At 33.0% G+C, this 12,999-nt stretch overlaps 3 protein-coding genes across 3 annotated transcripts; 2 read left to right on the top strand and 1 right to left on the bottom strand.

Annotated features, from left to right (window-relative positions):
- The first annotated feature begins 116 nt into the window (after positions 1–116).
- LOC105348624 (10 kDa heat shock protein, mitochondrial) lies at positions 117–2,426 on the top strand. The gene is made up of 4 exons (XM_011458146.4): positions 117–232; positions 758–919; positions 1,399–1,488; positions 1,992–2,426. The coding sequence occupies exons 1-4, from the start codon at positions 230–232 to the stop codon at positions 2,040–2,042; spliced, it is 306 nt and encodes a 101-aa protein (XP_011456448.1). The 5' UTR covers positions 117–229; the 3' UTR covers positions 2,043–2,426.
- A 3,238-nt stretch (positions 2,427–5,664) lies between these two features.
- LOC117682292 (uncharacterized) lies at positions 5,665–9,529 on the bottom strand. The gene is made up of 6 exons (XM_066073264.1): positions 9,376–9,529; positions 9,121–9,226; positions 8,668–8,730; positions 8,227–8,283; positions 7,945–8,019; positions 5,665–7,205 (listed from the first exon to the last, which is right to left on the bottom strand). The coding sequence occupies exons 1-6, from the start codon at positions 9,433–9,435 to the stop codon at positions 6,940–6,942; spliced, it is 627 nt and encodes a 208-aa protein (XP_065929336.1). The 5' UTR covers positions 9,436–9,529; the 3' UTR covers positions 5,665–6,939.
- Positions 9,530–10,707: 1,178 nt separating this feature from the next.
- Positions 10,708–12,381, top strand: LOC136272499 (uncharacterized). The gene has a single exon (XM_066074144.1). It carries the CDS (start codon positions 11,048–11,050, stop codon positions 12,035–12,037), a length of 990 nt encoding a protein of 329 aa, XP_065930216.1. The 5' UTR covers positions 10,708–11,047; the 3' UTR covers positions 12,038–12,381.
- Positions 12,382–12,999: the final 618 nt, after the last annotated feature.

The raw sequence follows: 12,999 nt of genomic DNA, 5'->3' as shown, positions 1-12,999 counted from the left end.
AATATGATATTATTGACAATTTAATGTTGTATATTTCAAAATTGTCTAAATTGAAATTTATACATAAAGTACAAGACAAAATACAATTTAATTTTAAAAGTCACGACACAGGGCCTCAAAGTTTCCGGAGAATTAACGCATGCGTAATAAATAATTTCTACACGTGGTTTCAGTTCTAGACATTTCCGAGGTCAGAGAGAATTCCAGCGCTCTTACAAAAGAATTCAGAATGGTAAGTAAACCAATGCAGCCTTGGAATTGACAATGATTTTATGGTGTTTCTGTAAGATTCTTGCGTCAAGTATTGCCATGATAAAGCATAGAATCTCTCTTGGGCTGGGTTTTGCACTGAATTTGTAAGGGAGCAATCATTATTTTGTGATGCAACTCTTGACCATGCCTGACATTGAATTGAATGCTGCATTTGTAGGGCTGTGCTCTCTACCTATAACCATTGAAATTAAACATCTTTGATATTAATTAACATATGTTTGATCGCAATTGAACAGTTTATAACCCGCATTAAATATGCGAATAAGTTGTAAACAGTTTTGTAATGTTATCTATAGGACATATATATGGCCATATAGTCAGATACTGAGACAGAAATAGTTGAATATTATGTGTGTGATAAATTGCCAAATTTAAGATTTTCATTACAAATAACTTCTGTATACTACATACAGTGTAGATGAATAAAGACCCTGATATGCATTTAACTTACACTATGTTTAAATTCTTCTTTGTTTTCCATCAGGCCTCTGCAATCAAACGCTTTTTACCACTTTTCGATCGGGTGTTAGTGGAACGATTTGCCCCTGAGCTGAAAACAAAAGGTGGAATCATGCTGCCAGAAAAATCTCAAGGAAAAATTCTTCAAGCTACTGTGGTAGCCACAGGAAAGGGAGCCAGAGACCAGGTAAAATGCATACTAGGAATAAAAATCTGGTTAGCTGAATGTTGTCAAACACTTGTGCTTAATTTTGTATATAGGTTAGATCACATTATAGTTGATTCAGAATATAATTTAATGTAGGTGTATTGAATATGAATTTTAAAATGAGGACCATTTTTTTTAAAAATATATATCTTGTGTACTTTTTTCTTATGATTGGTAGGTAGGTAAATTTCATGATTTCCAATTTCATGCTCTTTTTGCGGATAGCTTCAAATTAAGAAAGTACCTTGCGCAAAAATTGTCCAGTCCAGTATTGAGCTTTAAAAAATTTTCAAATCGCAAGAAAAAAAAATGAACAAATGAAAAAGGTTACAGATTTATAAACTTTGTGCAACATTGAAAGGATATATGGTATATGAATATCACATGATACGGTTAGTGGTTACATTGTATATATGATATGATTGCATTTCAACATTGATTTTGTGTATTGTTCACAGCAAGGGAACATCATACCACCTAGTGTAAAACCAGGGGATGAAGTGCTCCTGCCAGAATATGGAGGCACCAAGGTTGTCCTGGAGGATAAGGTAATTATAAAGAAATAATGGAAATTGAACAAATATATCCAGAAACCTATACTCCTTTACCATAAAATATCATCTGAATTTATGGCATCAATGCTTTTAAGCTTATTAATGTTGAGTACATCAAGAGTTATCTTTGATTTGATTGATAGAGAAAAAAAGAGTGCAATTAAATGAAAATTTTTTTTTGTTGATTGGAGACGAGGTGCATTGAATTCAGACAATATGGAGTACCTTTTTGCATGTAGTACAGCAAGCTGATATATCTTATGTGTTAATTATTTGAATATTTTGATTCCATGAATAATTATACATATCAAAAGATAACTGGATAAAACCCACTATGGAGGCTCTATGCGGCATTTTATGTGAACACCATAGTAGTGAGTTTAGTCAGATTTCATTTTAAAAACAGTGGAACTCTTTCAGAATACAAAAAATAATATGTTCCAGTATAGAAACTATAATAACATTAATATCAATATTTTTTTCTGTTTTGGTAACAGGAGTACTTCCTTTTCCGGGATTCGGACATCTTAGGAAAATTCGAGTCATAGATGTATATATCCATTAACACAATAACCATGAAGTATGTGTGCATTGTGATCAGGACATTTTTGACAAACACGGAAATCGTTGTGTGTTGACCATGCAGAATGAAGAAAACGTAAACAGTTTGACTTCAACCAACTCTGAACTAAAATTGTGTTCTGTTAATTTTTTTTTAAGAACAAAAAAAGGGCATCTTTTTTAACTTGAAGATGTGTGGCCTTAGTTCAGATCACAATGAAAGAGATTCGGAAAGTTGTCATCTGTTTGATTTATTGTATGGTTTTATTTTTACTGTAGATTATCATCAACTTTCATTTACCATTTGTGAATGTGTATTCTGTGATTAATTAGATGATATGAAATTGAATTAAAAAAAATGTATGGTAAAATTGTTTTTGTAGGGGTTTTTTTCAGTGTTACATTTGCTGATATTTCAAACACAGATAACACATCCACTTAATTATATCGGAAAAAATCAATTTCACCTCTGAACTGCCCTTACATATCACATCACATCACAGATTGGCATCATCCTGGTGTGGTTATATAAATGGCCAGATAAAATATCTATATGCTGTTCTGTTATAAATAATCCCACCATCAACTCCTCATCTCAATGCCCAGTTGACAAATAAAAAACGCACAAATATACAAATGTATAGATATACATGTATTTTGTCATCTCTTTAGCTATCATTGAGCTTTTGCCTTAAAATTTTTTGTTCCCGAGTTGTATTTTGTCGTAAATTGAGCAATAAGATCAACACTCTGCCAAAAGCCATGGATTATTTTAGATCTAAAATACCGGTATTAGGAACTTTTCTTTACTAAATATGATTTACGACTACATGTAAATGAAACCACGTCTGAAAGAAATTGGTGGGGGGGGGGGGGGTAAGTTAGCACAAGTGCCCATTTGGTTTAGTCGGAAAATGCAATTTCAATCAATTTTTTCCCCAATTTAATCTATTTGATACTGTTATAATACAGGTTTGCAAAAGTTCATTTTTAACGATCTTTAGTTTTGAATACTTTTTGTTTTTGTTTGTGTGTTATTGAACCCACCCCTAAAAAGCCTATAGTTTTATTTAAAAGGTTACTTAATGTCTGGTGCAGTAACCACTGAGCCATTTCAGTCACAACAAAGCTGGTTGTTTAAATGCTACATGCGACTTTGACCACGAATTTACGGACTTGTAGTATTTTTCTAAAACGTTAAATCGTTGGGCTACTAAATGATACGTATAAAGTATATAATGGGTCATCTCTCCACATTTTTTTTTTATTGAAATTTGTTTGATTTGTTTGACCTTAATTTAGACATGACAAAAATATGAAGCACATATTCAATCTATAAAAGAAAAGGCATGATGATTGCAGATTTAAAAATGACACATACGCCAGTTTAAATCAATATATTCCAAGCATTGAACATATTATATTTTTCTATATTATCAGATTTATTGATATTTTAATTGTCAGTGTCTTCTTATCCGTCCTTATATATATATATATAAAAATTTAAAAATGATAAATATCCAGAATAAAATCACAAATTGATCCTATTAACCACAAACGTTTTCGCCATTCCTGGCTCTTCAGGCAGTTATGTACAAATGACTAATATGTAAGTTAAACATAGTAACGTCAATAAGCAAAAGTTCATTGTGACGTCATAATAACGTTAAAGTAGCGGAAAGTTAGAGTCACAGAGCAAAAAGGCGCTAAAAAAATAATAATCGCAAATATAACAAATGATTCAATTATATCACATGCATATAATAAATTTTTCACTGGGTGCGATTAAGTTTTGGTTTAAATAATTTAATAAAGTGGTCTTCCTTTGCTAAGCGCAGCATTTCATTTTCATTTGGAAGTTTATAAAATGGGAATAGGGTAAATTTTCCCTGGCCGCATTCAGCAAAATGTTCACAGCATGGAGTAATGCTGCCTAAGACTGCACAATATGGCCATCAATCGAAGACTCCCGCTTGAAGCTGCAGAAGATCCCATCCAGGTTCTGCACAACAATGCCGTGTACAGGGGAAATGGAAATGATGGTTTTAGGGTGAGACAGACCATTGCTCAGAGGTTTTGAGAACATTATCCGTAATGTAATGCATTATTCCTTAAATTTATGACATATTGTGTTAAAAATAGTACATATGTGAGTATTCTCACATAAAATTTGATCATGTAATTTGTCTTATCATATCAAATGAAATGTAAATATGATATATAAATTTGTTATACTTTCATGTTAAATACTGAAATCTGATTGGTTAAGACGCAGTTAATAATATTTACTATTACCCTCAGCGTTAGCAACACACTTGGCAACGGGTAACATTAAAAAATGTTACATGCGCGAAAATTATGCGCGTACGGTTCGCTGTAGAATTCACGTTATTCCTATATAAAAGCAGTAAAATTTTCTTAAAAATTTTAAAAAAGACATTCAGTATAACAAAATAAATTGTGCCTGTTTGGGAGGATAACAGTTGAAATTGACACCCCGAGAAAACCATTGTCAACCTCCGCTTCGCGTCGGTTGACAATGGTTTTCTCGGGGTGTCAATTTCAACTGTTACCCTCCCAAACAGGCACCATTTATATAATATATACCGGTGGTTGATGTATACCTTTAAAACTAGCAAATGTCTTGAAAGGATAATTACGCTCATACAAATGCATGCAATGTAAATAAATGTAAATATTCTCAACATATTGTGTAATATAATTTATCGTTCTATTTTTATTCTACATGTAAAACCATATTTTTACTACTGTCAGTGTGTATGTCTCTTATATTATGTCTTTCTCTCTATCACTCTCTTTCTCTCTCCCTCTCTCTTTTAACCCTCTCTCTCTCCACTCTTTCCACCCTCCCTCTCTCTCTCTCTCTAACATAGAAATATCTGTAAATGAAAATTGTATAGTTGGGCTGTGTCATCAGATTGTTGTTTATATAAAGGTAAAGCGTGACAAATTCATTAAATCTTCAACAGCTTTAATAATATATATGCACAACTGTAAATATTGATAGAAGTTTATAATAATAACATTACATGTAGTATTATAAGTAAAATTGTTTGTTGCCTTAAAATGAATTTTTTTTTCAATTTATATGAAGTGAATGAATTTCTTTTTTTTTTTTATTGTTTTCCTGATTATAAACTGTTTTGTATTTATTAAATGCATATTATCAAAAATTAAAAATCATTGTAATTTTTAGAAAGTTTTTTGTCAATTCTATATCTCATTGATAGTTTAAATAATTGTTGGTCTCATAAGTGAATAAAGAATTAAATTGAAATTAACTGACCATGGAAACAACTAATTAAATTTTTCTACATGAGAGGCAAATTTATGGTATGAATAATTAAACAAATTCCGGATAATTTAGAGTTGTCCAACATTGCTGAGGATCAGAGATCATTAAGTGACAAAGTAAAAAATTGCTTACTTAATAATGGTATGATAATACTGATTTAGTCATTAATCATAAAATAATTAGATCTTACATAAACACATACCGGTAATTGATTATTGCAGAAAAAAATATATCTGCTGTTTGACAATCATACCAATGCAATTTAAGAAATGTTTAATAATAAGTACATGTAATACAGTTTACAGTTCTTTATTAACTTTAAGCTATACAGCTCATCAGTAATACAGACATGTTTAATACTGGCAATCATATGAAAAAATCACATTCTCTCTCTCTCTCTCTCTCTCTCTCTCTCTCTCTCTCTCTCTCTCTCATTCAAAGCTATGAAATATGAATTAGGTTGGTTGGAATTAAATAATTAAAACTTTCAACAATCTTGCAAATTGGTATGTGTACAGGAACAGAGTTGTGCATGATGATATAAATATCAATATTAGCAGCATTCAATTTGATTATATTTTTTTTAAAATCCATTATCTGTTCATTAATATGGAGAGTTATTAAAATAAACACATACTATAAAATTGGTTTACAAACAAGCTTACAAACCATATATGCTCCCTATAACTTGACAATGCTACATATTGAATACTTTACCTACACATAACAAACACAAAACATGTACAATTTGTGTTTAACAACAAATAATTCTAAATTCAAAAGAGTAAAAAAAAAACTTCATTGATATATGCCCATCGACACATTATGTTATAAATCCCAGTTTCAATAAATTCTGTGTCATGTAGTGGTTTAAGAGAAGTAATGTTAGGGAATTAACAAAACAAATAACAAACAAGAGGCCCATGTGCCACTTCGCTCACGTGAACTTAGTTCCTTGTAACATTCTATTTCGTAGCATATGCTATTTCTTTTTTAAAATGTTTAACAATATTTTCCATAATATATATTTTTATGTTAAACTGTGAACCTTTCTTGGGGCCCCAGTTTTGGCGAGTCTAAGGATCACAATTTTTTACAATTTAGAATCCTCTCTATATATACCGTACAAATTTTTGTGTAAATATTGGCATTTTTGGTGCAGTAGTTCTTGAGAAGAAGATTTTTAAAGACATACAGCCTTTACTCACTGTTTCGCAATTATCTATATCTTTTCAAAAAAGGTTACGCCTTTATTTTTTAAAATTGTGAATCCTCTTACCATATGGATGCTTTGTACCAAGTTACGTTAAATTTGGCCCAATGGTTCTAGTGAAGACGGACGGACGGAAGACGGACAACAGGTGATCAGAAATGCTCACTCGAACCATCGGTTCAGGTGAGCTAAAAAGAAACAGGACTGATGGTCTGACTGCTGGAACTAGGGTAAAAAACATTGAACTGTAAAAAGTGTACATATATATCTTGGGTAGTTAACAAAATATGTCTGTGGAATAGTTAATAACCCTCTTCAAAGATGAAATTTTTTTCCTCACAATAATATTGTGAATTTATGATAGATTTGGGAACTTAATGATTGGTGAGACTGAAAATGGTGACAAAGGAGAATTCAAAGAGTGTCCTGGAAACTTAGCAACAATTAATTCGACTGCCTCTGTTGATCTCCTCTGCAACTGAAGCATTTCATCCTGCTGTGCCACCATCTTTTCATAGAGTTTAATCTTCTTGGCCCTGTACTCATGTACGTGCTTATCTCTCTCTCTCTCCATTTCAAGAAACTCCTCCCTAACATCTTTTGGTGCTCCTGCAGACTTGGCTAAAAATGTTGGTATGTATATTACATCAGATACTAAATTGCTGACTAATCAAAAACTGATTTTCATGCTCATTGTGTCATAATTTAGGTGACAGATGTACGGTACATGCATCTTAATTTATAATGCCATAGATCTCAACATACTTTATAAGGAAAATACATCATCTTCGAAAGTCAAGGGTTTCTGATCCGCTCTGCTCTACATAAACCCTTGACCGAATAGGCAGAGTTTGACGGGGTTAGAAACCTTGCATGCTGGTTGGTGTCATACAAGTTTGCATGATCCAATAAAAAACATTGTTTCAATAATGATTTTAATTGTGAATTGATCAATGTTGAACCGTTGTCAAATAAATTTGAGACGGAATAGTAAGTATTTGACTTACTGATATCGGTTTTTATTCAGAGTGAATCCATATTTTCTACGAATTTGATTTTGTTCATGGGAGCAACCATATTGCTATACTGTTTTTGTTTATAAAGCATTCTCTGATTTTGGTCAAGGTTTATGTAGAACAGAGTGGATCAGAAACCCTTGACTTGGGAAGATGAAAATACATATGCTGTACAGATAAAGGCTTAATTTTAAAAGGCATTTCTCCAACTTGAATGAGATAATCTGAAATTTGTGTTCACAAGTATGATAGTATAATAAAAACTAGCTTTGAACAAGTGTATTTGAATCTTAAAGCCATAGTTGCATCTACACTAGAAAAGCTTTATATACTGTTATACTTACAGCAACTAGCATGAAATTTCTTCTTTTTCACAGGCCTTGTCCTTGATGCATTCATGACATTTGAAGTGCATGCTTCTAAATAGTCATTAGAGAAGGTTATCAATTAGTATTCTTTAAATGATAAAAGTTACATTATTAAAAAATCACATGTAAACATTAAGGATAATTTGTACTGGTGTATTTTAATATTAAGCACAGTAAAAGTTACACACTAACAGTGCTGCACATATTCAGAAAAATGTGCTAAATGAGTGAAGAGAAAATAATGCATATGACATGTACCTGGCAAAGTGGGTGGCAGCGTTGGGACAGATGCTTCTTTCATTTCTGAGATGCTATCTAAAAAAAATCATAAGAATAGAGTTTTATACAGAACATTTGATAGTAATTACTGCAGGTTCAATAAATGAATAACCTAAGATAATTTGCAAGGAGTTTATAAACAAAACAGCAAGTATCAAAAATAACTTATGAAATTATAGGGAGAGATGGAAATTACATGTCTGTGATGTTTTATAAATATACAAAGCACTTGCTTAATCAGTAATTTTCCTTTAGTAATACATGTATTCATCTCTCACAATAACAATGTAACTATGATGAGCCAAGAAATATGATCTTTCATTTCAGGTTAAGAAACATGTTTTAAACAAGTTGACATTCCAACCATATAAAAAAAAATCATATTAAAACCATTTATAATCATTATAATCATAAACATACCTGGCAAATTATCCGACAAGTCTGCAACAGCATCATCACATATTCCTGATACAGAATCATAATCTGAAGAAATATTATAAAATAGATATAAAATCAAACACAATACTCATATTCATAGCTATGTTGTATATATAGTACATGTACTGACTTTCCTCAGAGTGAGTCTTCCCACAGGGAAGTCTCACTGTGAGAGGAGTAACTGTGAGAGGAGTCTCTCTGTATGACACCTGTGCATGTATAAGGTATGAGGTACTGTAACGTTACTTACTGGTAATACATGTACATACAATTCTATAAAGCAACACTTGTAATTGACTAGCAGAAAATTGTTTTCAAAATGAACTTTTGTCATACTTGCATGGAGTTAAATGTAAATCATATACATGTACATGTATTACTCTATGAGAGTCATGCAATCTTAAATTAGTTATTAATAAGAGGAATAATATTTACCTTTCTCAATTGTAATGAAACAAGATGTTGTTGCTTTATTACACTCTAAAGTGTCAACTCCGCCTTCCACACCTTCCACAGAGCATTTAGATAATGTGCCAAGAATCTAATTCAAAATTTAAAAAAAAGTATATTTTACAAGTGTGGCAAACATGTTTCTTGATCAACATTTTAAACTCTTAGTGTCAAATTGTTTCAGATAAGAAATACAGACAAAGACAAGTACATGTACAATAATCATAGCCAGGAACTTACAAGTCTTTCCCAGGTTTTTATGTCCTCCAAAGGTGCAGGACCACCTCCTGTACCTCTCATCTCTTTCAAACGTGCAGCTTCTTTTTTCTTTGTGGCACTTGAAATATCCTGCCACTTTTTCTTACAATCAACAACATCCCGTGTGATTTCTGATATGTTGACAGAGTTTACTCTAAAAGAAATGTTGATGCTTTAAAATGTTATCTATCTATCTATCTATCTATCTATCTATCTATCTATCCAAATCATTTTATAATATGTAAACGGTGTGACCGTTGGACCGAGCGCAGATTTAACACAATGCAGTTTAATTTTTGTGTGATAAAATCTATTTAAAACGCACACAGTAGGATCCGCCTGCATGGTTGCCTACTCATACCATTCGTCAAAGTTAAACTAAACTTCGCGTGCTCAGTCTTCATTATGACGTCATATCTCAGACGTAAAACGTTCAAGTTTTGTCTACGGAAATAGCCGAAGAGAGTTACGTGATTCCAATTTTTTTATTTCTTCTTTCATTGTTCATCAATTTACCTCATATGAATGCCGCTGTAATAAATTTTAATACTTTATTCAGTATCTAAAAGATCAGTTCCTTGACATTAATGTTTTTATTTTCCATCTGATAATTTGATAAGACATACATAGAAAAAGTCGTGTTTCTTGATTGAAGCAGTATTGAAACTTATCTGATTTCCTTTTTAATTTCCTTTAATTCAAATTACCTTCTATTGAAATACTGGAACTTATTTAATCGAGTTTAGGGGCAATAAACATCGATAAGTACCCGTCAATCAATGATCGAACTAACTTTTTAAAAACAAAATGGCTGCCAATATGGCGGCGCCCAGGGCTGGAAGAAAATTTTTTTGGCCTTAGTACCCCTGATTCATTTTTCATTTTTCACTGATTTTCTTATATATACGTGTTACCATTAATCCTCGCTTCGCGAGGCGGGCTTCGCCCGCCTCTCGCTGCGCTCGGTATAATTGTTTTTTATATACATGTGCATTTTTATTCACATGTTCATTTTTCTTGCATCATTTGTTCATTGTATTTTTATTTATCAATTTGGTCCTTATTTTATAATTATGTTACTGCTGAATGTAGGTCTAACTCATTCGTTCAAAGATATGCAGTTTTTCAAAACACACATTTATAAGAGGTTTTATACTTTTAGCTGTTTCATATCATGGGGGATATACGTCCCTGATATCATTTAATTAGATATTTGTGTCGATAAAAACCTATTATATAATCAACATTAATTAATTTTAAAGTAAATTGAATATAGGATTTGCTGAAATTGTTTTCATATGAACTTTATGCACTTTACCGGTACGTACAAAATATATGGAAATAGCACGTGCTCTTCCTATATAGTAGAGTCACGCGTTAGCGTGACGATTTCGTTAAAACGGCTTTAAAATGCAAAACTAACCTGTTTTTTGAACTCCTCGTTGGTTTTTTAATTAATAAACTTCGTTTTATTAACGAAGTATATTAACGAGAATTAGCAGGATAACGTAAATAAATACTGATAGTGTCAATTTCTAGACTGCATTCCAAAGGCATGACGTTGCTAGTCACGTGACACTGTCTTTATATCTGATTGGATAACAGGTAAGTGACGTCTGCATAAGTTGTAAACACAGCTGATTTTGACAGTAGCATGCCATTCGTTTACGACGATATCTATGAATTTTGTAAAAATAGGCGATTTCTGATTGATTGGCTACAAACAAAAGGTTTGTTGGGGAATTTTAACGGTTTATGTGACCATTGTTCGGAGGGATCGCTACATTTAGTAGAAGATAAATCGTACAGTAAAGACGGTGTAGTGTGGCGTTGCACGAATAGAAAATGCAACAAAAAAGTGTCCGTTAGAGAAGGATCCTGGTTTTCAGGGAGCCACTTACTTTTGGAACAAATTGTAAAACTCACTTACTATTGGGTCTACGATCTTCCCAACGACTTTATCTCCAGGGAATTGCGCATAGGAAGTGATCACACTGTTGTTGACTGGAAGAATTTTTCAAGGGAAGTGTGTTTATCAATTTTGAAATTAGATAATGAAAAAATCGGGGGACCCGGTCGAACAGTAGAGATCGATGAGAGTAAGTTTGGAAAACGTAAATACCACCGAGGTAAGAGAGTTGACGGTGTGTGGGTTTTTGGAGGAATAGAGAGGGAAACTAAAAAGTGTTTCTTTGAAGTTGTTGAAGACAGGAGCGCCAACACGTTAATTCCTATTATAAAGAAATACATACTACCAGGTACAACCATTCTATCGGACTGTTGGAAGGCCTATTCGTCTATTGAAAGTGAGGGATACCAACACCTTACAGTAAACCATTCCATCGAATTCAAAAACAAAGAAACTGGCGCATGTACAAATACTATAGAATCAACTTGGAATGCAGTCAAGAAATCCCTACCCAAAACTGGAACTGTGAAATCTCTATATGACTCATACTTAATAGAATACTGTATAAGAAAGAAATACCTACAAAATACCGACGATAAATTTACAACCTTTTTGGACCTTGTAAAACGCGTTTTCCCCTGTAAAAAAAGAACCCCTCTAACGGAAGTACAACTAAATCAACCCACCTCATTGTCTCAAGAAACGTTAAATGGAAGCCTTGACTTATTTGATTGAAGGTAAGTTAAACATCTTTATAAAATAGATGTAGTTTAGGTCAATTTTATTTTATCGGGGGCTGCCGCCCCCAAACCCCCGCTTTAATAAAGCTCAAACGCCGCTTGGCTTTCAATATTATTTGTTATTTCCGTTATTATGGGGCCTGCTGCCCCCATACCCCCGCTTAAATTCTCATAAAATGTCTATTATGGCTTAAACATTCGCCGGCTTTCACATTCTCGCCTCACCAACAATCAAAATGGCGGCGCTCATAATTGTTGATTCGTTGCTAAGTTAGAAGGCCGCCCCATCTCACGCGCGGATCTAAAATCAAAATGGCGGCCGTACCGGTAAAGTGCATTCTACCCGTTGGCCGAAACACCCTGAGCCCAAAGCCTCCAACTCATCGGTACTCCAGTTTGGTTTGCGTTTTTGTTTGTCCATGTTGTGTTTATGTTAAATTTCCCGCTGTTATGTCGAATTTGCAGACGATTACGTAACCGGAAGGTGTGAATGCGCAGCTGCATTGAAAACGAAAGTGTGTTGCTAAGAAAGCTCACTCGGAACTACTCGGATGTCTCGCGCACTCGACATTGGAGCGTAGCGGAATTAGCCGAGGATTGCCGATTGAAGAAAGCTTTTTGTCGTAAGTGTAATCTTAAGAGCACTTGGAAAATCTCTTAAGTGTGTTTTTTTTTCACTTACGAGTGGTTTCGTGAAAACGACTTAAGAAATGACTTACGGTATTCGTAAGTCAAATAATTAAGATTAAACTTACGTTTTTTTGTGAAAAGGGCTACTGAAGAGCCAGGAATGGCGAAAACGTTTGCGGTTAATAGGATCAATTTGTGATTTTATTCTGGATATTTATTATTTTTAAATTATTTAAAACTGTGCCAACTAATTTTTGTTGTAGAAATTATATATATATAGCAGCCTTATTTACGGATTTTTTTAATGTTTATATGGCAGTTAACTTG

This window comes from Magallana gigas, chromosome 10 (genome assembly GCF_963853765.1).
Source record: "Magallana gigas chromosome 10, xbMagGiga1.1, whole genome shotgun sequence".
NCBI classification, from domain to species: Eukaryota; Metazoa; Mollusca; class Bivalvia; order Ostreida; family Ostreidae; genus Magallana; species Magallana gigas.
The sequence above is the reverse complement of the archived record's forward strand: the minus strand, read 5'-3'. Positions and strand labels throughout refer to the sequence as shown.